Genomic DNA, 25840 nt, shown 5'->3' with positions numbered 1-25840 from the left:
TCATGGAAAAGGAGTGCTACCCGTCCTAGCATAAATGAAGTTGCTTGCTGCCCTGTGTTACACTAGAGTATTGCCCTCTGGCACCTCTGTCACATCCTCAGGTGAGTGCAGCGCTGATTCAAAGCACCTCCTTCGTTTTTCTTTCTTTTACTCTTGGCCTGGGCACAGAGTGTTAAGACTTTAAACTTAACTTGAGATATTAAAAGCAGTGTTTGACACAAACGAAGCTAGGTTACATGGTTGGTTTGTGTGTACCATAATCCTAAATAATGCTCTCTAGATTTCCCTGTAGGAAAATACTATTGAAAAGAGATGCACGTGGGTATCAATCTGTAAGAGTGCTAAGCAATTTCAAGCAGATCACATTAAGAGCAAGATACAGACCCTAATTTAATGATGCCAGCAGGCATCATTATATTTCTATAATTCTACACATGTACTTGTTTAACCAGTTGCTGTGGGAGTTCTGTTTGTAAAAATACATTGAGTTTTTAACAAAGTTCTTCTAAAAAAATATCCAACCAAATAAACTCAGCCATGAGACGAAACACTGTCTCAAAGAGATGGAAGAGGAAAAAAAGGAAACTGATATATGTTTTCACCATATCTTATAAATCCAGGTGTTAAACTTACCTTACATGGCAGCTGTTGAACTCCATGCTGTGCCTCACAGATTGAGCTGCTGCACTGTTAAGTGCCTCAGGTATATTCTAATAAGAGCCAGTTCTTATCCTGTGTTTCCTCATTAGGAGAAGTCAACTTCATTAGGTGACATCTAAATGGCTCACAGCAGCCAAAAACAGGGTCAAAGAATCTTAATTTTCTCCCTGAAAGAGAAATGTTACTACTGAACATTTTCCAATAATTAAAACAAAAGGTCAGACTAATGGATGGTTGAATTTGAAATAATTTTTTCTCTAGTCCTTATGGAATGTCTGGAAAAGTAGACTTTTAATGAAGACCACTTTAATTTCATGAAACCCCTAGTTAAAACTTGAATTTTAAATGTATTCCTCATGATTTTTATTCCCAGTACAAATACACAAAAGAGATTACCTGGGCATTTTATTCATTAGCATGACTATGATTTTAGGGTTGTGAGTAAAATATCTTAAATTTTTGTGCTTTTAGGAGTTTCTTGATGCAAACTGTGCTGCTTAAATATAAAAGTAATCTCATTATGCACTAGGTTCTTTCTTCACTTCTATCTCTCCCCTGTCTCCCAAAGTGCCCCACTTCAGTCTGTTGTCCGGTTCTGCTAAAAACTAAACTTCATGCATTGAAAAAAATGCAACTGAAACTCCATCATCAGTATAGCAATTTAAGATACTCTACAGTTTGTAGTTTCCCCAACAGCTGCCACATAGTTTGTTATCACTAAAAACCCCCAGAGCTCTTTATTATACGTTTGAGTATGAGCTACAGAAAAAAAACTTTGGCTGTGAAATAGAAAATATGAAGTCATTTTCTGAAACACACATAATGCAAAATCTCCTTTACTTATGCCTTTAGTAGACCTTCTGTTCAAAGGCTTCATATTCTTATCCAAGTGGCTGCTCTGCAGAATTCTCTCTCAATTTCCAAAAAATTATGTATGTGAAGAACTCCACTAAGAGTGTCCTTCTAATCTCTATGTAGAGATGAAAGCAAAGAGCTCCACGGCACGAAAGTGGAATTCTGTAAGGGAGAATGAGGCTTTTGTCCTCCTTAAGTCACTTGTAATGCAGAAGTGACAAAGCCTGACTGCAAATATATGGGTTTTTTTCAGGAAAACTGAAGTAATCATTTATGTATTACTTCTAATGTATAAATTTTGACAAAAATACAATATGAATACTTCAACTGACAAAATCTTAAACTTAATTCCTTAGTTAATTCTAATCCTGCAGAGATGTAGCCTTTAATATTACAGAAGCAGGTATTTGAGATGAACTGCTACAGGGATGGGAGTCAGAAAATCCAAAATACTAATCTTACTATTGTCTGACATGCTGTGGCATTAAGAGCTAGAAAATGGGTATTTTGACAAAACAAAAAAACCCTCAAAAATATATAAACTAAATTAAAGAAAAAAATCCCACAGACTGACTCAAAATGTTTTGTGTCAATACTTCAAAAGTGTTAAATGAAGATCTTGATTCCTTTTGAAAGAATTTGCAAATGTTGAAATTTGACAAGATCCATCCTTTTCCAGACCCTTGTGGAGTTTTGCATTTTCTGTGGAATACAAGGTTTTGACAAGCTCTTTCTCATACAATACACGTGGTTTGAAAGCAGCACACATTTATTCAGCACTAGAACAAGGAAGAAATGAAAGGTTTGCAGCACTGCCTGGACAGCCCATTCACTGAAGTGTCAGTAAAGTAAATAATACAATGCCTCTCAGATGAAGGAGACAGTAACATCTATGTGAACTAACCTGAAACTGTTTTTTCCATACAGTTAGGAATCTCTGTGTTTTCTCTGAGATAACCTGACTGCTATTTAATAATATGACTTAACCAGGAGATTACCTTTCCCTGCAATAACATTAAGAAGTGGAACTTCCATTGTCACAGTGCAATCCTGCTTAAAATCCTGAGGCAGCTAGATTAGTCAGGCATACTGTTAAAAGCCCTCTAAAATATGTGGTGATGCATTCAGAACCTTTCTGTCTCTAAAAAGAAGTATTATCTTACAAGTATTGGGGAGATGCTGCTGAGTTTAACCTGTTAAGGGTGATTTTTCTGTAGCTATCACCTAGAAAAGTAAATAGGTGTTTCTTATTATTGCATGGCAGTTTTTATGTTACCTGGCAACTCTCTCTGCGGAATTGAATTCATGAAGGTTGTGATGACTGGCTAACATAAATAGCACTCCATTGCTTTCAAAGAAGCATCTGTCTTGAGGGAATGATTTCTTAGAATATTTAAAGGTGGCAGGCTGAAGTTCAGGACAGCAATCAGGGATACACAGGGCTTTTGAAACAACCTTTTGAAGAAGCAGAAATGTTGCTAAGGAGTTTAATAAGCATAGATTTCTAATTGGGAATAGTCTCATAAAGAATGACTTCTTAGGAAGTGATTGTTTTTCTTTGTCTTTTAGTACCACAGATTTCCATTTTTGAGCTTGGCTTGTGTGAGTGGCACTCAGAGCAGGCAGCTGAGCCTGCTCAGGGGGCACGGCTGCAAGCTGGGCACAAGATTGCCTCCTGCTCCTTCCTGGAGGATTCCAGCAACAATACTGAAGGTGGGCATTTGATTTGACTCAAAATTACTAGCTCTCATGAAGAATATAGTACTTTTTATGGCAAGATGGTGCCTCAATACCAAAACAGAACAAAACTACAAAGAGTACTTGTATATATTTTGTATGTAAATTAAGTTTTGTTTTGGCTGTTTAATAAGGACATCATGAACACTCCTTCTGGTAAGACATAAAATATTTTATTTTAAGAATAATTTTTTTTTCAGGTATTCATGAAATATTTTAGCATAAGAATTCTGTTATAAACTAATAGCTGATTTATTTTCCAGTTTATTCTTTTTTATGAGATCTGTGCAAGAATTTGGTGAAATTAAATTAAATCAAATCAAATTCATCTATGCCCCAGCCCTTTTGTGTGTGTCTTTCTGTTTTGTTTTGATTTTGATGCTTGGCAATTTGACTTGTGCAGCACTATTCTGCTTGAGCATAGAGCCTGGAACTTCATTTTAAACCTTTTATTAGGGCAAATGTAAATAAACAATTATTCTGGAAAATAGTGTCCTACCTTTAAAATGAATACAGTTAGTCCAGAAGCAATTTTAAGAAGTAAAGAGCATGCCTTGTTTTTGAAGTCACTGTGTATTATGTCTCAATGGGTTTATGGGAAAGGTTTTTGAAAGCTTAATGATGTAAATCTCTGAGTGTTCAATTGTGAGATGGAATTGTCTTGCCTGCTAAGTGTTTGCCTTGTGTACTGAGGCTGCCTTCAGAGGGGTCAAGTGCTGCTAGTTGTAATAGTACAGTTTGTGGTGCAGCTTTGAGGAACTGATATTGTGGGGATTACTGCTTGAACTTTGAACCCACAGAAATGGAGCACATCTCATTGATAGAAGCTGAATGAATGTTAGATATTGTATTTATTTAAAGAAAATTAGTATGCATTTCAATACATACCAGTGGCCATAGGTCAAATGATTATTGAATAGCAAGGAAAAGTGCCTGAGTGTATACACTATGTTAAAACTAATTTTTGCAGGTATGCATAATGAAGAGCATAGAGTAAAGCAGATTTTTTTTCCCCTTAAATGTGAAGAGAAGACTCATATCATCTTACAATTTCCACTTTTTTTTCCACAAAAAAGAGACTTTTAATTTGATTTTATTTGAAAAACCTCCCTGAAAGTCATTGTATCTGTGCCACACCTTAACGTGACATCCTAAGGGCTGGTAATGGGTATGGATTTTCCTTTTAGGGCAATCTTGAGAACACAAAAGATATTGAAATTCTGTAAGGGCTTTTACAGGAATGTATTACTGCACTGTCTATGGAAAGAGAATATATTTAGAAATATTTCCTGCAGAGGTGCTTGGGCATTTTTGTATGGATATGCACAGGCAACTGAGTAGGCCGAACTTCTCCACCTGCTTAGGGAAATTCCCTGTGCTTCTAAGTCACAAAGAAAAATGAAAATATGTGAAGAAACAAGCATCAAAACAACAATAGAATTCAATTCATCATTAACATTGAAAGGTATTGAAAAATCTGAACTCTGGTTGCTGACTTCTCAATACATTCAGTATTTTCTATTCATGCAGATGTGTTGAGACATAAATGAAGACGTTGAATATAAAACAAGTTCTATAAACTAAAGACATGATATGCAAACTGCAAAAATTCCATGCTTGAGGGCTCAAACTTGTAGTGCAAATAAAGCTTGACTTCATTTTATATTATGATTTTGATCAAAGCTTTTACTTCTATAAATAGAAGAGAGTTAAGAAATAAAATTATTAAGACTATAGCTACTATAAGAAGACTATAACTATAAACAACTATATTTATAAAGAAAATATTTCTTACAGCCTTTGAATAATCCTCCCTTGCTGGTATCCCTAAATTAAATAAAATACTTTCTGTCCTTGGAAGAACTTTTTTCTTTGTTGCTTTATTTCTTTGTTTCTCTAGTTTTGTATTGTAGGCAATTTATCTATAATTTTTCCTCTTAATTTCTCTGGTGTCAAAAGTTCTTACAGAGGTTTTATATTCCCCTGTAGTACTGTTCAGAAAGTACTTTTTTGTTGCTTTTATTTTTTCATGTAGGCTTCATATATGCCATCATATTTTCCCTAGTTTATGTTTTTTACATTGGATTAAGCAGAAGCAATCACAATACTTTCACAAAATGCATTCCCTAAAGTAGAGTAAGCATGTTATTTTGGATACAGGCTCATTCTGGAGGCTCCATAGGACTTTGGTTTATCTAGAGCACAGCACTTGCTTTCTTGTCAAAACATCATGTCAACTCCTCTTTACCCTGCTTTTAAAGATTCAAGTCCTTGAAAGGAAAGAGAGGAAATAATGTTAATTATCACTGGGCTCAGATAATAATATTGGTTGGTTTTAATGGCATCAGAGAACTCTGAAGCTAGATAAACAACTGGTAGCATACCTTCTAGTGTTGCATATTTCTCTTATGCACAAGATAGCAGTCATAGACATGTAGATGCCTTGTTCATGTCTGTGAAAGAGAAATCTGGGTTTAATCTACAATATTTTCCTATATAAAAGTTAGTTGCTGTGGCATGAAGTTATAAGCTCAACTTCTAGGAAATTTCAAGAATATATTACAGTGTAAATCATTGCATAACACAAGAGTAAACAGGCAACAAAAGGAAAATAATGTTTATAGAAGTTTTTTTTAAAATGAGCATTTTTTTGGTGAAATGACACTTTCTTCCTTCACCTTGAGATTGTGTAACATTTGTATTTGAGATAGGTTTTATTTAGAGAAATAAACATAAAAACTGCAGACTTAAAACCTTTAATCAGACCTTGTTTATTATTTTAATAGTTGCTGCAGAAGGCAGCAAAATATTCAATGACTCAGGAAGCAGGGGAAAGAGCTGATATATTTAGTAAAAAATATTTAGCCTTTTTATTTCTGAAAACTAATAGATGCTGTTGAGGGGATGGAGAGCTCCTTTGATCTCTGTAGGAATGCTTTTATAAGGGCCAGTAGGTCAAGCAGAGCATAAATTGCTTTTCTGCTTCACATGGAAAGACAATATGCTTCCAATGCTTTGTTGCAGAAGTTCTGTCTGAGGAGTAAAGACCTTGATTACATGGTGGAGATGTGACTGCTTCTTGCAGCAGTGGTGCAGATGACCTTTATTTCTTTGGTTGTTTTTTAAACATTGCTGTGAAAAGCATATTCCCTGAAAACCACAGTGGGAAGAAAGCCCAGTTTCCACATATATTTGTCATTACATATCGAGTGGTTGTAAATGTAAGGAGGCTGAGCTGGGACTTCTTGCAGGTTTAAGCATGCAAATTAAAACTTGAGATACTATCAACTGATGTGATTCGTGGTTGCTGGGGTTATCTGTGAGTAAAATGAAGATATATATATTTATCTATTTAATAGGAAATAGATGATATCCAAGTCACATCATCAGCATGAAGATCAGATTTCATTCTTGCTGGAATGGGTCTTTGGTGGAATTACATGAGACCAGTCCTTATTGTAATGACTGAGAAAAAATTGTTTTGTGAAGAAGTGACCTTTATGTCCTTTTATTTTTTTCTTCAGGCCATTTTGAGTGGTTAGAAGCTAATGACAAGGCATTATATGAAAGGGCCCATCTAAACAGCTCCATGTGTCGTTGCTCCAGCAAGAATTGCCATTTTCAGTTTCATTACTCTATGGCAGATAGCAGTGTTCTCAAGGCAGTACTGCTTTTGAACCAGGTAAGTAAAAAAGTGTTCATTTCCAAAAGTTAAAGGTGTGGCAGTCCAGGTGTCACCAGACAAAATGCAAGACACACCTGCTGCTGCATGCCTGTCCCCTGAGTCAGTTTGTGCGCAAACTCACTTGGTTACTGGTTAATTCCACTGGTCTGTGCAATTGCAAAGCCTGGATCTTCACCATCTCAGCTATGAACTGATTTGATGGGTGAATGTTCTGCAATAAGGCTTCAAGGACAAACTCAGCTAATACAGAATTAAATCAATTGGAGATTTCAGTGGGGGGGGGGAATCTATAGTAATAACTTTTCTAGCCTTCTTCCTGTTATGGAATTAAGAAAATAGGTGCTTTTGTCTATGGAGACATATTAAAAACAGTTGTTAATTCAGGATAGCTGGAAAGTTCTTGATTAAACACCTGCTTTGCTTTGCCCAAGTGTTAGAGCAGTAATTTTTCTATTCTTCTACCTATTAGTAGATAAAAGAGCCCTGCCAGAATGAAGCACACATGTCAGTTGAGCATTGGTAGCTATTTCCATCTTTATTACCTCCCCTACTTTGTGAGACTTTCTACTATTAGGATGCTCTCTTTTGGAAGTCTGGTTTGATAGGTGAGTCTCGATGCTTTGCACTGCTGCTTCATGAAAGCAAGATCAGTAGAGCTGCTCTCACTCAGTTAGTGGCTCTCATATCTTGGTGCTGGAGGTGAATTCTTATCACACAACAATATACATATTTAAATACTGGATCAATTTCATTCACAAAGATTAGAAGCTAAAAATCCCAAAGTATAACACAATCAAAAGGTCTTAAAATTAGGACAGGTAATGGAAACAATTTATTTCTTCCTGGTTGTGTCTTTGAATATTCATGAAAACAACTCCAGGCTTTTGCTCATGTTTCATTTATAAAAGCCAATAGTTGTATTTTTCTATGGCTGTGTCAGGGAATTGTAACATAATCAGTGTTCTGGTCAGAATGCATGGATTTTTGTGCCATAGTACTTGCCAATAAATCCCCAGGCATGACACTCTCAGCAACCTTGTGACAGAATAGGAATATTGATTTCAGCAGTTCACCTAAGTAGCATCAATGGACCCAATCCAAGAGTTGTTTTTCCCTGAAAACAGAGCAAATTATGTAAGTGAAAACCATGAGAGAACTGACATATGAGTTCCCATAGAACTGAGAACCTAAATTGAATTAATTGATAAACTGGTCCTTACATGCTCATTAGAAGAAAATTTTCTGGCATTTATTACATCAGTCCCCTCTGTTTCCACAGATGCTCTTAGCCCTTCTATGTTTTAGTTATTGAATTTTTCCTTCAGAAATCAGAAATTCAGAAATCAGAAGTGTATTTATTGCACACAGACTTATTTAAAGATGGTGTGAGTCACTCATACTGAAAACTTTGCCAGAAAAATCTTCAGGAACATAAGCTTCTGCTGGTAGTTTCAGGAAAAATAAAACAACATACAGACTCATGTTTAAGACTTCTTTAACTGAAATGAAGGGAGAGTTGGCTTTTTCACATTTTGCTACTGAATCATTAGGTTGTTTATGAAAGACAAATGAATTGTCAAAACTAGCCAATATTAAGAACCAGAAGTGAGGGTTGAGTGCTTATTCTGACCCTGGAAGAAAACAGAGCCTCCGTCCTGGGAGCTGCCATTCAAAACAGCCTCTCAACTGTGTGTACCTTGCAGTTTCCTGCACATCCTATCACTTTATTTATTGATCAAAACCTCTTGTCTTTGAATAACTCTTCTAAATCCCAGCACTGACAGGCCCAACACTCTGGGACTGGATTATACCCAATGTACAGTTTCAGTACTGTTCTTAGAGGGAAGTGATGCCAGATCCTGTCACTGGTCACCTCATGAGGAAGTTGTAGACTCCAATGATGTTTTCCCTTAGTCTCCCCCAAGGTGAACAACCCAAGAGACCTCTGCTGCTCCTCACACGGCTTCCCCTCAATGTCCTTCACCATCCTCATGGCCCTCCTTTGGACACTCTAACAGTTAAATCTCGTTTTTATATTGTGGCACCCAAAACTGCCCCCAGCACTTGAGGTGAGGCCGCCCCAGAGCAGAGCAGAGCAGAGCAGAGCAGAGCAGGACAATCCCTCCCTTGCCCTGCTGGCCATGCTGTGCCTGATGCCCCCCAGGACAGGGTTGGCCCTCCTGGCTGCCAGGGCACTGCTGGCTCAGGTTCAGCTTGCCATGGGCCAGGACCCCCAGGTCCCTTTCCACAGGGCTGGCTCTCCAGCCTCTCATTCCCCAGTTTGTACATTCAATTAGCAAAATAAAAATGGAAACCAAATAATATCATTTTGAGTCTATCGCTTGCTGTTCACTACGTGTTTGTTACTCCCTTTAAGTAATGGGCTTATTTTTCTTCCTTTTATTGCCTTAATCTTTACATCTTTTATGGATTTGAAAAATCCAGAAATTAGGCAATAAAAGGCAATTTCAACTAATGCTTATACATGCAAGTATATTTATATCCCAATCCACTAAAATTTTTCTATGTGTACAACACCACTTGCAAAAGTCATGTGAGTACGTTCCTCTGCAGAAGGTAAAGTTGCTTAATCATTGTGGGGAGGTAAAAAAGCTTTTGTGTCAAATTACTCTCTGAAAAGAGAAGTAGGGACAAAATAATGGGTGCAGTTGCACAGCAGTGCAGGTATCGATAGAGAAATGTCAAAAAAAAGATAAAATTATTTTATAGATGGAGACCTTTATAAAAAGTTGGGATTTCTCTTCCATCCTTCAAATCTGAGCAGCACTATGTCAGAAAAAAAAAAAAAACCATTGTGGGGAAAAGGAACAATTCTTGCCCATTTTAGCTTTACAAAAGGTTGTTTATTGATAGTAATAAATCACAGTAAGGGAGAATAAAGTTGTCTTGAGCAACCGTTCCCCTGCATCACCAAAATAAATCTTGAAGGAAAGTACTGGAAAAGCAACACCTTCCATATTTTGGAAAAAGGTTATTGACACAAGGAATGTGCTAGAGGCGTTAACCCATTTGTAGCAAAGAGGTGGAAGAATAGGACAAGCAGGATGAATACTACAAGTATTGTGAGGAAGGGAAATGATATTGTTGAATTTTTAGAGCTGTATAAAATCACAGGATAAAATTTGCTTAAAATACTCTTTCATCTGAGGAGATTTACAGCTTTCAGTGTAAATAAAAGTCTCAGAAGGTCTGGCTACTGGACAGAAAACTCAAGTTTACTGCTACAGGCTATTTACTCCTGCTGTAGTAAAATTAGCTTGGGAGGAAAATGGTCATGGGGCTGGGTTTCCAAGCTGTTACCTGAATGTGAGCAAAATTGTAGTATCAAGGTGCATCCAGTCAAATACTCAGCAAATACAGTGCTTCCCAAAAGATATACAAATGTGTTTGAAGGGTCTGTACATGCAGGTGTGGAGGGAGCACGTTAAATAAAAGCAGAAATTTAACCACAGACTATGGTTTTAACCTTCCATGCAGTATGGTTCCTAGTACATCCTTTTCTGTATCTCATATGTGCCTAAGATATGATTAGGCTGAAATATTTCCTTTAGAAGCTGAATTATTTAGTAAAATGAAGCAAGTTTTACACAGAATGAGGTGTTCTCAATATAGAAAGACTTTTGCTGAATATGTCATGTAAAGAATTGAACAAATACATCCCATACTAAAGTAGAAACTTACAGCTGACTTTTATTCCTGAAATCATGTATGCCATGTGCTTTATCCAATTTGATCTCTTCTGTCATTGAGTGTTTGAAATTAGTGTGTTCCCTTGGCATCATCTTGCAGTTAGCCAAAATTTCTTTTCTTTTTTCTTTTTTGTTTTTTGTGATCTTTGAACACATGTTCAATGGGGAATTAATCTTCCAGCTTTGCTAATATATCAGAATGGCCTTGGTAAGAAAAGAGCACTAATTGTCTGGACATCACAAATAATTCCAATGTCCTTCTGCTGGCTCACAGCCTATCAAGCAGTAGGCAGCACATTTCTCCTCTCTTTATATTATAAAACAGGAAAAAAGATAACTGTCCTTGTCTATAGTACTGATAACATTTCACATGCCTATCATACCCCCTTTTATTAATCTCCTGTAAGATAAATTGTTTTTATACTTTCAATTTCTCATCATACAAGAGACTCTCCATTTCTCTTATCCTGCTTTGCATCTTTTTCTGAACTGCCACTAATTCTGTAATATACTTGGTGGAAAAGGTATGACCCATACTTTGCAGCTTCCTGAAAGGAGTCTCAGTATTTGATATTTTTAATAGTGAGTGTGTTTGTATGTATAGCCTAAACTTTTCCTGCAGGTTTTTTCTGTATTTTTGGTTTTGCTCTATTTTGCAACTGCTTCTTGAAAAGACTTTGTGTGGGTATATAAAGTTCAAATTTCTGCCTTCTCTCCTTTATGCCTCAGTATGTTGCAAGCAGGATCATGACCAGAAGCAAAATGAGTGTGAGATACTTCTGCCAAATTATTGAATCAAAAGGGCTGCATAAAGGGAGCCTTACCATATGTAGCACTCTTCCTGTTACCCTTAAGAGGTGGAATTAAAATGGGAGGATTAAGATAATTCAGTTCATGAGTAAAAGTTGCTAGGTGTTACTCTGTGTGCTTGCTTTACAGATTTAAAAAAAAAAAAAATTAGCTCAATTGATTGGGTAATTCTGGCAGACCCAAACTTCAGTTCCAAGAGAATGAAATATAATTAATTACATAACATAATATAAGCAGTTATTTATGAAAAGGAAGCTTATGTAGAGAACACCATGGAAACATATTGTTAAATTCAGCAATAACATGGCTTAATTTACATATTAATTAATGTTAATTCTACCAACTCAACTCCTGATAATTATATTATTAGTCTGTTTAGTAACAAAAAACATGTGTTATTTCCCCTCTCTTCATTAGACCTCAGTGCAAAGATTGCAAGTGAGTATGAGAAACTGTATTTTTTCACATAGAGCAACTTTGTATATGGTGATTGTTTGGCTGGGAGATGAAAAGATGAATTATGAAAACTGGCCTCAATAACTTCTGGAGGAACAAAAATTATCTTTATTACATTGTTTTCTACATTTTACAGGAGGAGCATGTCTTGTGGGAAAGCAACACCATGACTAAGAAGGAATGGGTCAAAGTGAATATACAGCTACCAACAGGGCTACAAAATATAAAGGTATGAATGAAAAAGGCATGTGCTCAATTTTTGAAGATGGTTTACTTTGTTGTTTGTAAATCATCTAGAAAGCCTAAAAAATTGTTAAAATGGTGTGTATATTGAATGTCTTGCTATTTTTCCATTGCTTCAATATGTGTAAATCTCTGGCTGTATCTCAGTAAAATATCTACACAAACATGACATACAGAAGCTGCTGCATTTGAATAATATGCAAGAAAATGAATAAAAATCTCATCTGATTCTAATTAGTCATCTGAGGCCATGTCAGGAATTGCCAACTCATTTAAACGTATTTATACTGTTAAGTGAGATGATGTAAATGATCTTTGTGGAACTTCAGTGAAATTATGTAAACCACTATTTGGGAAGATACCTTTTCCTTGAAAGTTCAGACACAAAGATAAATGCTAAATTGCACTACTTAATTTTTATATTAATTTACGCGTTTCCATTTTAAGTAACTTTCCATTTACAATTTTTTGAACTTCTGTAAGTAACCATCATATTGTACTGCTTCAGCAGTCAGCTGAAAATATAATCTCTATGAAAGGACAAAAACTAAGCCTACTGCAGGAATTGGTGTTTTGACAGATGTTAGAATGAATGCATTTCACTAAGCTAGTAGGTTCTAAGGGTGTGTTGTTGCCTGTCTCTCCTTTTCCCACGAGGATAATTTTGAATAAACAAGCAGATGTGTAATTAACTTATCTGTAGTATCTAGAAATAAACATCTTCTTAGGTTGTATGTATATAAGTAGGAAGCCTACTGTGTATTCTTGTACAAAAACTGCAAGGATCCCTTTCACTTAAGGAAGGAAACATACTATTTTAATATTTGTGCTTATTTTGTATTTTCAGCACAGCATTCTGTTTTTTGAACTGATAGAGACAGCATGGAAGCATTAGATGACTTTTGTCATTTTGAAGAAATTTTCTCTAGTGGAAGACAATGACATATATAACTCATGTTTTAGAAAGAAAAATCCCTCTTGAGATTTCACTCCAACCTAATTGCCAGGCTTTGGGGAGTGTGCTAGACCCTTCTGCTTATGCCCCAAATCAGATCTGTTCCAGTTTCTTCTGTTTAGTCAGATACTCTAACACAGTGCTTTCTGACCCTTGCACATAACTGCTTTCTGAGACTCACACTTTGGTCATGTCCCAGTCTGGGAAAACCCACAAATCCATTTTTATTTACTCTTCCAACTCCTGCTCTTTTTTCTTAGTGTTTTCTTTTATTGCCATCCTAATCTTTTTGATTAATCCAAGCTTTCTTCCTCCTGCTCACTGCCCTAACTCAGGTAAAAGAAACCTTGAGAGCACAAATGGGATAATTTCATTGCTTTGAGAGCCAGCAGAGCTGGGCTGCACCATGCCCAGGAGCAACAGATGCTCTTCTGGAATTTCATTGCTATAAATCAGCTTGTGCTAAATCTGCTCAGAGCAAGGGAACTCTGTCAGAGAGAGAAATGCTCCTTGAATCTCTGTGTCCATGTCAATAGCAGTAAAATAAGCAGGGTGAAGGCACAGGCTCAGGATTGGCATGTGATTGTCCAAATAGTTAAAACATTGGCATGGTTCCTAGAAAGGTTTGACCTAAGCAAATCAGCCACCTCCAATCCTGTGCCCAGAACAGTTCCAGGATTGCAAGCGGGCAGGGACCACTCCCACAGCAGAGACTAGGTGCATCCATTTTGTTTTGTGTGATGAAACAGTTATCAATTGTTAAAACTCCGCTATGCCAGCTGATGTCTGAGGACAGTCCCCAGCCCAATTTACACAGCTGTAAGTGGAAATTTTCTCTTGGGGATCTGCAAAATGAGCTTTTGAAGACACTTCAGAAAGGAGGATGGAGTTTTTAGGATATTAGATTTCAGGACACCTTTCTAAAATACAGGGGCATTATTAATTTTTAGCTAAATATTTATGAGAACAGGAGTTTTTCTTTAAGATAGACTTTTTTTCTTTTAAACTTCATTCTTGCATATTATTCAAATTCTTTCTTCAAAGTCCAACATAAATTTTCCATAATTTCAACCTGAGATATCCATACAAAGTTTCCGATTCCGGTTTGAAATTTATCACAGTTTTGCAATGGAAATTATGAAGCACTTTTTACACCTAGAACTGTTTTGTGTAAATAAAATCAGTTTCACTCCATTCTCTGTTAACACAAATATTTTGTTGACAGCTTGTGTTTAAAGGAGCACTCCAGAGCAGGGCAGGTTTCATCTGCCTGAGTGGCATCCAGCTCCTGGATGCCGCACCATCAGAGCCAGCAGGTTTGTGCTCCTGGGAAGAACCCTCCTGCAGGGATGGGCAGCCCGTGGCCCCTGGATCAGCCTGTGACTCCCACTGGGACTGCCCTGTGACTCCCACTGGGAATGAGGAGCCAGCCACCTGCTGTGAGTGAACCCCATTGCTTTAGGGGGGAGCCTGCTGAGCAGTGCTGTGAAACCTAAACATTTCTTTCAGCAAATCCCTTGAAAAATATTTTAAATTTCTACGGCTTCTTTTCCCCAGAATATTTAATGGCATACAGGTTAAAAAAAAATGTTCATAGCATTTTCTTCTTTCCATTGCTATGTGTTCCTCCGTCTTGCCTCATCATTTTAGATACAGTTGGTAATTTATTTAATAACCTGCTAAAATACAGCATTTACTGTGTTTTGCTTAAATATATTCCCTGTATACCACTTTTATAACCCTTATTTGCAAGGCAATGAAATCTGCCTTGGGATTTGTTTTCTGAACAGTTTTCTAATTTAGACTCTGTGAATTACTGTCAGAAAATGCATTAAGTGACATTATATTTGCACTATGATACAAATCACCACAGAAATGTAGTTCAGAAGCTGCATCTCCATTATATTTGCAGCTGAAGGTAAGTTTGTTCAGAAGCTACAGTTTCTACTGTACAATCAAGAGTAAAAAGAAAATAATTAAAATTATGGAAAAATGTCTGTAATCATTCTAAGTAATTTTAGATGTCCAAGTGAAAACGTCTTTAGGGACCCTGTCACTTCTAAAATTTATACTGTAGGGCATGCATAAGTATGTATGTTTGCCTGTGGTAGTGACACTTAAATATGTGTTTAACCTAAAACATGTGCACATATTTAAGATACCAGTGATGATATATATTGCTGCTGGGAGGAAGCAACTAAAATTTTGTGTATTGCTCAAGGTAACAGGATTAAAAACATCGATAATATTTTATTTTCTAATTCCTCAATGAGACTTCAGGAAATATTTGTGATTGCAAGCCATTTTTTAAACTCACAGTCAGAACCCTTAATTTATTTCAATTACTTAAAGAACCATGTGGGAACTATCTCTGAAACAAGTAATATGTGCAAATGCTGAAATAACATTTTAAATAGGAAGGATATACTGTTTTGTCTGTGGGTAGAATCTAAGCAAACATTAAAGTCTTTTAGGGCTCCCTCTCTGAGAGCTCTTTTTGATTTTTACAAGGCTTGACCCTATGCTGTGTCTGTGTCTCTGTGTCTGTACTACCTCCATGGGTAAGAATTTGGAGAGCCCTTGTAAGTTCTTTGGGAGGAATGGAAGTGAATTGTATTTTCAAAGCTGGACTTTATTTCTCAGCAATTTAGCGATCCCACTTCATAACAATGAAAAAGAATTTTCTTCATTGTGGTGAAGAGCAACTGGAAATAAAAAAAATAATTTTTAGATTTCAAAGGATCATGAAAAACAATTGCAGCAATTTAAGGGAGCTTCTAATCATAGTACACAAGACAAAAATGAAGGTAACTCCAAACACTTACAGGCCTGTGCCTCAGACACTGGACATTTAAGTTAGGTAAACAAAAGATTAAAAATTACCTAGATCTAGTCAGTCTTTCAAAGATCACAGTAGAATCTTTGGAAATATTTCCTCTGTTGTGGTGATGTTGATGGGTCAGAAAAACGGAGATTTGGCAAAGAAGAAAAAGTCAGAATGACCCGATGGTCTCAACACTGTCCTTTGTGGAATCTCCAGAGTTATGGTGCTGGGACAAGGAATGGTCAGTGCAAAATGTTCTTCAAAATCTCTGCCTAGTGCTCCATTCTCTGCTGCTGCTTCTGCAATTAACTTTGGTTTTTCTACTGGCGCTGGTTCTCCACTAACTCTCTTCAAATTAAAGAAAATATGACACTCACTTGAAACTGAGGAATAGGGATTGTTTGCTTAACTATGTTTTGAGGTATTCACAGTTTGAAGAGGTATGATTTTATTGGAGCAGTGCATAAAAGTATATTCATCCCCAAAAAGAGGGTGGAAACAGGTTATTTTCTGGAGTATAAGTGCCAATAGTAGTTGCTAATTTCTCTGACTACTGGCTGAGAAGAAAGAGCACACAAAAATGTGCCATCTTTAAAATAACAATAACTATTGTTAAAGTTTGCCCATTTTAAATGATAATATTGTCTTGCATGCTTCCTGCACTCCTTTTCAGGAAAGATGGCCCTAATGGAATATAACTACTCAGCAGTTTAGTCAGCTTAGAGGATTCATCTTTTAGACACTTTCCACAGCATTGAGAAAAAAAGGTGTAAAGAAAAAAATTCTTATTTATTTTTGTCTTTTGTTCTTTTATTCCCATTATATCAACTTTTCACAAAATCTTGATATTGTCCTCCATTATGTTTAGAGTTCACTATATTCATTCATATTGATTTTCAGTAAAATTTCTTATCTGGTACAGAGATGCATGTTTTAGCCTTTATTAGGTCTTTTAGCATCTATCCTTGGACACATCCTCAGTAGTTTCCTTTGTTGAAGTGTTCTCAGGTACTGAAAAAGCTGACAGACTTCCTATTGAGCAAAAACAATGGCAGACAGCTGGTACTTAATGTGAAGGATTCCTCTCCTTTAAGAATTTATTTTTTCTTTATAATAAGGAATTTAAAAATAATGTTTCTTTTTGGTCATGTTGATTTGACATGGGTAGTGTTATAATAACACAATTTACTACAAGAACAAGCACATAAATATTTTGTAACTCTTCCTAATCTTTCTGTTTAATCTCTGCTCATTTATATAAAGATATATTTAAGTCTAGGAGACTTAAAAGTCTCAAAAATTATGAAATTGTCTAGGAAACATATGCATATGAGTAACCATCTTTATCTGAGTTGTTAAAATCTATGAATCTAATGGAGTGATAAGTTATGAAAGTACAGATTTTACTATTAAATTCTGCATTTTCATTATGTCTTTTCTGACAGCTCTTGTTTGTGATCACTTCTAATTTTTTTTATTTCAGTGAGTGATAACAAATTATGAAAACCTAGTTAATATATTTGAACAGAAAGTGAGAAGCAGGACTTGGATAATTTAAAGGACTATAAAGCTCTCTTTCATGGTGGTGCCTTTTCTTTATTTCCCACCCAATATAAACAAAGTAAATACTGTGTCAAAAAACTAATATTTCGAACACTATACTTATTATTATTTTACATTATTTATTATTATTTTACATTATTTATACATAACCTTCACAATACTTATAAACCCATAAATACAAATGAATCAGTTGCTAGCAGTCCTAGCAGCTTGGAAACAAGTCTAGGAGCACTTGCTATTTTCAGGTAATATCACACTTTGATGCAGTAGTGTTTCTGGAAATTACCTGCTCATCAGCATCCAGGTAAATTCAAAATTATTGTGGGGTGGGGTCATTCTACAGGCAATTCTGAAAGAAGATCATTTCCATTTACCTTAATTAGAAACTTTCTTAAAACATCCATCTTCACTGCTTCTGCTTTTAATTTAACACCTCTAGTATTACCTTAAATATTCTTAGCTTTTCATAGGATTTGTATAATTTATGAATATGGAATATGTAGAATGAAGGAAACCTGTATAATTTTAAAGGCATGTAGCTTTTACAGCATTTCATTTACAGTATAGCAATTTACAACTGCCAATCCTTGCAACCTTCCACAGCAGGTGAGCACAGACGCAAATATTTTTATTACCATTCAACATTGAAGTGGAAAGAGAACTTTTTAGTCTGAAACATTAGTTTTACTAAACCTTGGTGCATTTCCTGTGAGACTGAATTTGCCTGAAATTGCGAGTCTCTGCTCATTGATCTCGTATGCGCATGTGGAGAACAGGAAGCTACACCCATTCTATTTTCACAGATTTTGCTGCTGACCCGCACTGTGCAGCCCTTTGTGCTTCACCAGAGCAGCTCCAAGCAAACCTGACCTCTGCAGAGCAAGGGTGGACATGAGATTCTCTTAAACTCTCTCAACCCTAAGCCAGGGAACTGAGTCATTTCAGAAGGATGTGAGGCCTGCTCACCTATGAGAGTTATGAGTCATTTGTCTAATGACTTATGACATGAAGAAGTTCAGGCTGGATGATCTGTGGCCATCTGGGATATTTCTGTATTAATCCTTTAACAAATTCTAGGGAAATAAAATTAATCACAAAATGGTAGGAAAAGTGCACAGGCACTTAGAAAGAAGGTAAATGTGTAACCCTTCGCTTTCACAAAATGACATTAAATGTTAGCCTGAAATTGTAAAATATTAGTGGCAAAGACATTATTTGGTTTCTGTTCATAATGATAGTTATTACCTCAAGTTCCAAAGACACTTAGGTGCTGCCATACTGAATGAAGGGAGCACTCCCCTCATTCTCTACTGGTGTTCAAGGAGACACCAACTGATGGAGAGACCAGCTGAGCGTCCCCATTTGCGCTCATTTGTTTGGGCTCTCAGAGCAGGTTTGAAAACTTTCATGCACTTGCAGCCTAGCAAAGCTGAAGCAATATGACTTGGCCGATAACCCAGCCTAGTTAACAGAACTGCTTTGTTATTACCCTGGGAGGAGCATGAGGAGATTGGATAGATAAAGCTAGTCAAAGAAAAAGTATTTCCATTTCAACTCCTGGTACTCTTGAAATATGTGCTTTGTTTCCTGGGGTTTTGGGGGGGGTTTCTGGTTGCTATTTTGTTTTTGGTTTTGTTGTTGGTTTTTTTTGTTTCTTTTGAATATGTTGAAAACTGATTGTATCAATTGAAAAATCTTTTCAGTGTATTTTATGGCTTTAGTAGCCTATGCTTTTTCTTGAAACTCAAAAATTTTTGGGGAACAATTTTTTTTTTTCTGGCTGAATCATTGGATTTTGTAGAAATGGTGTAAAAATTTACTCCTTCACTAAGTAAGCCATACTGATATATTCACATGAATTAAAAAAAAATCAAATTTGACTTACTGTTAAAATGAAAGCAAGTTGTTGTTTCCTTTCTATTTCCATTTCTGTTTTGCTGAATTATAAAGGTCTAAAATAGAGAACCTACTCATTTTCCACTCAAAATGTTGAAAACCTATCTGCAGTTAGAATCCATTGAAATCTTCCTAGTGATCTATAAAACATAAGCTCTGGTGTTGAGAATTCCAGTAGGAAGGGACAAAATATATCAGAAAAGAGTTCTATGTCAAACTTAACTGCAGCATGACTGCTCAAAAAACTATAGGCTGTGAAGTCACTTATTTTCCTACTATGGATAGTGAAAGATTATCCATAATCCCTTGAAGGTTCAGATAAAAATGCTGAATGTTTGATAGGAAAGGCACACTTCTTAAGGTCGATTGGTGTTTGAGGAATGAAAAAACACACTGAAAAACTCTCTTACTTGGATTTGGGTTTTAGCCAAAGTGCAGAACTTTTCTTTCAAGCTTGATTAAATATTTACAAGTACCCCTTAAATTTTTAGAATTAAGTAGGGATAAAGTTTAAGTTTGACTGTTAATTTGGACAAGTGCATTTCACTCAAGTTGAAGGGTAGCTGTTCTACAACATATTTACACTTTTAAATTGAAGTATCACTTCCAGATACTATATAGGGGCAACACTTGGGTTTGGTAATTGACTCTGGTCAGTGTTTCTTCGTGACTGGGCGCTTGTTTAGAGCTGTAAATTTCAAGTGAAAGGTGGATTAAAAAGAAAACATTTAGTATCTAAAGTATGGTGATCATTGCCATATTCTATTTCCTCTCCACCAACCAAGAGAAAAAAACCCAAACCAAACATCATCATCAACAAAAACCAAACCCAACCCTGAACATCAACCAAAAAACACCCCAAAGTGCACCACCATGAATTGTCTTCCTACCTTTACAATTGTGTTCAGACTTGAATAAAGTTTGTAAAAATGACTGGACAAAACCAATTTCATTTGGGATCATGTTTTGCTCTGGATGCATGTCCTTTTTTCCCCCACTGCTTATATATTCAGCCTAAAAAGGGATATTTATACATTTCTTTCTATATCTATAGGGTTAGAAGAAATTTTGCTACAGGCTACCAATGTAAGAAATGCTGATTTCACCACACCTCTCATCCTGTTGAACAGCAAGGGCAGTGATGGGCTCTGATCATACAAAATCTGATCCCAAATGCCTCCAGTTAAAATGCAACATTGATTTAAAAAATATTTCCATGCTAAATACCTTTTAGACTGTAATATAATAGTTATTAGTTCTATCTTGATCTTAGTTTCATATTTAAACAATTATTTTAACTCATTTTCTTTGGTGCCTATAGGGTCATTTATGCATGTCTTTTTGGGTATTCCTGTGCAGGCACTGCAGTCACCTATTTATGCAGTTTAGTGGGGTTTAGGGAGGCCAGGAGACAGAGATATTTAAGCAAAGAATGTTTGTCTTTTTGTGTCACATTGGTTCTCTCAAGACTGCTTAGCTAAGGAAAGCAAAATGTCTAGATATAGTATTAATCACCAAAACAGCTTAGTCTTGGATATCGGTTTGTATATTCAACCTTAATGTACTAGCAATTGAAGTCTAATTAAAAAGATACCTTGTGAAAAGCATGAAAATGTAATCAAATATGTTAGCCAAGTTTCATTTTAAACTAAATACACTGCACTAAACAGAAAACTATGTACCATCAAATTTTATGTATATGGTGAAGCCAGGTAAGAGACACTCATATTTGTGGTTTATTTTCTACCTTAAGATTTAGCTGCTTAAATAGCCTCTATATTTCTGGGAAACTTGTACTATTTAGCTTTGCTACAATGATGCTTAAAGAAAGATGCATTTCATTTTGGTTTTGTACAATCTTAAAATTGGAGTAATATGTATGATCTTTTCTGAGGCTGATATGATCAGATAAATGTGCTGTGGGAGCAGAAAGTGACAAATACAGTTCTAAAATAACGGTTGCAATTGCAATAAGTGACCCCAGGAGTTAAGTGTAGCGCCTTGGGAAGCTGTTCTGGACCAGGAAAGAAAACTCTGGGTATAAAACTTTTCTATCAAAATAATTATTGGTACTCAATCAATGTGGAAGTGTGTGAAATTTTTATACAATTTAAATTGGTCTAATCCATACCAACTGAGAAAGTCGTCTTTCACTTTGCAATAAAAATTTCTAGGCAATCTGAATAATTGATAAATTTAAATCTCATTTTCAAAAATAAATTAAATGAAAGCTTAATTCATCTTTGCTTTCCATATATTTTAAGCCCTAAATGCATTTGATTTTTCTCACATGTTCATAACTAAATTACTCGTGCAATTCTTCTTTAAAAATATTTAATATTATTTTGTAATATGTCAGCAATCTATGTACAGGTCTTTACTATGTTTATTCTCTTATAGGTAGTTTGTTTCATGGTTCTGAGTTTGATAAGGAAAGGAAGGGCCTGCCCAACCTCTTACCTGTATTCTAGAACTAATTATCCCTCTGAATAACCTGCAACATATTTTTGCTTCTTCAACACTCTAAATACATCTAAGTACAAAACAGTCAGAGTTGTGGCATTAAACTGTTGCATCAAGTTCAACTTATTGATCCTCTGTTGTTGTTCTTACCACAGCTAATTACACCTTATGTGATTTTGAGACTGACCTTTGTGGATGGAAGCCACTGAGCAAAGGTGATGCTGACTGGAGCATAATGAAAGGACAGGCTCCCTGGGATAGAGCACTCCCTGGCAGAGGTCATGCAAACAATATGGGCCATGGTGAGACTTAGTACTATTTTTCTCCTTCTGTCATGAAAATTCCTACTTGTAAATGGTCACAGACTGATAATGAAATCTGGTTTGAAATGGATGCCATGCTGTATGTAAATAACACAGGTAATGTGCTACAGAAAGCCATTCTGTTGGAGATAATATTTTTTAGCTGTGATCTAGTTACTCTGTCTTGGTAACCCTTATTTTTGGCTGCCACAATCAGTGAGGTATGAGAGTCAATGCAGTTTTTTTGAGATACTGAACTCTGAACTGACAGCTGACGTTTTTGTGCATATCATAACCATTGTATACCCAAGATTCACATAGGGGCCACTCTTGAAAGCATTATTTGGACAAACAGCTTTTTGAAGTTAAATTAATCCATATTGTCTGGGAAAAATAGAGGGAGTATAGTTTCCTTTAAAGAGTTGTCCTTCCTTCAGCCTATACTTCCCATACAATGTATTCAGCTGGAAAACCATTTTATTCCAGAAGAGGACTGTTTAAAATATTTTTCCAAAGTGAAAATGTTATTATAGCACACTCCATAAAAATAAAACTACCAAGCATGTTTTTCATTGTCAAATAATATTGACAAGTATTCTGTGACTTTAATTTTATTTAAATGTATCTATTGCACTGCTTCCAGTGGAAATAAGATTAAAATCTGGGTCTAGAGCCCCTTTAATTTAGATTTAATTAATTATGTATATTATCTGCAGCCAGACCTCCACACTTCTCTTCCATGCTCATGTTAAAGAAATGTGGCATTTAAGTATTCCTCCTCAGGTATAGGAACCTCAGGATTAAAATTCACCTGAGCGACAGTAGTGGGTAAAGTAGGTGTGTGCCTGCTATAGAATGATTCTAAATGAACAGTCATATTTTATCCACTGCTCCTCATGTCATGAAGTGCACCAAAGTTGTTACTCATTTTTCTCAGCTCCTGTTTGATATTTCATTTTATTTTCTCTGTAGAGTGGGACTGGGTCTGCATTAGTGCACTTTAAGTTAACACTGCTGTGGTGGAGGTTTCCAATTCTCAAAGGTCCAGAAGGGTGCACTGATCTGCCTGTGTCCTTCTCTGCTCTAGCTGCTGATGAGGTCTGAGGGGTAATGTGGTGAGAAGGAAGGCTGCTGGCAGCCTCAGTACCACATTAACATCACCCATGTGGAGCTATGGGCTGCTTCACTTCACTTGCTTTGACACCTGAATTTTTACAAGCTTGTTTCAGTGTTGCTGCAGGTTGAAGCCTCAAGCAGATTTGGAGGTTACTATGCCCCTCCTCTCAAGCCCAGTAATGTTGCATTCTCTGTATAAATTAGCTGAAAAGGTACTTCTGAGGTGGTTTTGTACCAATCTATCATTGTGCTTGCTACAGCCACGACTTCAGAATTAGGATTCCAGAATCTGAGCAAGTTTTTGCCAGCATTAAATCACCATCATTCAGGTTGCAACTGTTCCTTTAGTACCACAGAGTGGTCATCTCCCTTCTCTCCTGGGGAGGGCAGTAGCAAATTTTGATTAATGAAGATCTTAACAAGGCTACAGCGGAGGCTCAGCTGCAAATTAAAGAGGGTCCTTTGAAGTACCCTTGCATTCCAATGAGGAGAGCTTCCCTCATGCTGTGGAATGCAGCATTCCTGTTTGTACAGGGAGCTGGAATGGTCCCCTCTTTGTGCCAACCTTGGTGAAGCAATGCCATTATTCACGTGGGGCTGGACCTTGGCTTCATTACAGATCCATGGGAAATGAGTGGCTAAGGAGTATGACTGTGGCAGCACAATAGCTGATTTTCCAAGATGTAAGGCAATATGTGTAATATAAATGCTCAAAAAAGACTGAGCCTTTAGTGTTGTTTTGCATAGACTTTCATGAAAAAGTCTCAGTATTCAGCAAAGGCAGCACTGACGGCATTCAAAATATGCTGCTTTAGGGCCCCTTGAAAATGTTTATCCTTCCCTACCTTTGTCTGAAGCACATCTGCTGTAGTTCAAATCCAAATGCAGTGCATTTGCCAGAGTTCAGATTAGATCTTTAATTAAGCTTTCATCCCCACTAGCACAGACAACAATGTCAAGTCTGTGGACCCCATGAGAAAATACAGCTTATTCCATTGGCTCCTGTGGTCTGCAACATTGTTAGCATGCTTAAAAGTGGCTGGGCTGTGATGAGAGAGAATACTGTACCCTAAAGGAAATAATTTCTGGTTTAAATTCTGTTTGAAACAATATTTAAGCCAATTAAAACGTGTCCTTTAGGGATCTTGGCTGAGGTCTCTGTTGCTTGATCTCCAGGGCTCTCTGGGTTGCAGCTCCTCTGCTCTCCCCAGTCTGTGCAGAGAGTGGATGGGCAATGTGTGAAGGTGATGGATAATACTTGTAGAGTTTTAAGGTGGGAGATCTTAAAGGTTTTGCTTGAAGAAAGCACATAAAAAATACATCCAGTGGATCTGCACAGTAATGGTCTCAGCACCTGAACTGCCTTCAAGGGGCTCTGCAGCCACTTCCTTGGGTTTATGTGCTCGCAGGCACCCTGACAGGGTAGTCTCAGCAATGGCTGCCCAAAAAGTCTTATTTCCTTCTCCCTCTCTCCTTGTCTTTGGAATCAGTCATGATGATTTTACAAGACGGAAGAGCCGGGAGCATTTGGCAATTCTGTTTTGTCTTTACTCACATAGACACTGCTCGTCACAGCCTGTTATGACGCCCTCCTCATTATCCACAGAGACTGAACGGATGGCAAAGCCGTTTAGATTGTTTTAATCTATGAATAAGCTTTATGTGTCTCATGAAGCATGTAGTTACCTCTCTGAGGTAGCTATTTGCCATTGAAGCATGACATATTTCTCCTACTTTAAAATAAAATTTGTTTACAGGATCATTTATTTACTTCAGTGGATCACACCAGAGGAGCGCAGAGACGGCCATGTCTCACCTGGGAAGCCCTTTCCTTGTCAGGCTTGCCCCTGGGCTCTCCTGCTGCCAGGTAACAGTTTGATATGAACTGTCCCTGTCTTTGTGACCTATCCCTCAGCTGACGCAGGTCGGGTATTCCTCATGCTCTAAGTGCAGCTGCTGAGGGCTCTATTTCAACACCAGTGGAAGCAGTTAAAGACTAATGCTTTGAGAGGACAGAGAAGGCAACTTTTACTGTTTTGCTGCCAAATTTTTTTTATCTGATTATTACTATTCTTTCTCAAAGCACCCAGCAGGTGACTCTGATTTCAGGACATGTTCCAGGTTTTTGTGTACTTTGGCAAAGGTCTCTGGACAGTGATAACAGGGCTCTATCAAACTGCCATTCTGTCGTCTGCAGGCAGAAAAGTCACATAACCAGGGGTCCATAATGGGACATCTATGGTTTGAAGTCACTGTGTACATAGGCTGTGTTGGTGTGACCAGAGAGAACTAGCTACCATACCCCAGACATGCACTAAATTTAAATTCGTGCTTTGAGGAGAATGCTTTTTAAGCTGATCAGTGCAGCACTTGGGAGTTACTCTGAAATATGTGTTTTTGTCAGATGTCTTGTGGCTCTACAGATGAATGCAAAAGAAACCAGCCAGGATAGTAGTTGAGCTGAAAAACTAGAAAGGTACCAGGAAAAAATGAATCAGGAGGGACAAAAAAATAGAAAAGTATTAGATGAAAAATGAAAATACAGTTTTATAACTAGACAGTTTT

At 36.7% G+C, this 25840-nt stretch overlaps 1 protein-coding gene across 1 annotated transcript in view; it reads left to right on the top strand.

Annotated features, from left to right (window-relative positions):
* Nucleotides 1-25840, top strand: part of MALRD1 (MAM and LDL receptor class A domain containing 1) — a 233828-nt gene that overhangs the window by 13793 nt on the left and 194195 nt on the right. The window contains exons 7-12 of the mRNA XM_059477538.1: nucleotides 3085-3228; nucleotides 6777-6934; nucleotides 12050-12142; nucleotides 14337-14550; nucleotides 22013-22159; nucleotides 25033-25142. Coding sequence (XP_059333521.1) covers nucleotides 3085-3228; nucleotides 6777-6934; nucleotides 12050-12142; nucleotides 14337-14550; nucleotides 22013-22159; nucleotides 25033-25142 — 866 coding nt within the window. The remainder of the gene's footprint in view (nucleotides 1-3084; nucleotides 3229-6776; nucleotides 6935-12049; nucleotides 12143-14336; nucleotides 14551-22012; nucleotides 22160-25032; nucleotides 25143-25840) is intronic.

Source organism: Ammospiza nelsoni, chromosome 1 (genome assembly GCF_027579445.1).
Source record: "Ammospiza nelsoni isolate bAmmNel1 chromosome 1, bAmmNel1.pri, whole genome shotgun sequence".
Taxonomy (NCBI): domain Eukaryota; kingdom Metazoa; phylum Chordata; class Aves; order Passeriformes; family Passerellidae; genus Ammospiza; species Ammospiza nelsoni.
This window is presented reverse-complemented; position numbering and strand designations above follow the sequence as displayed.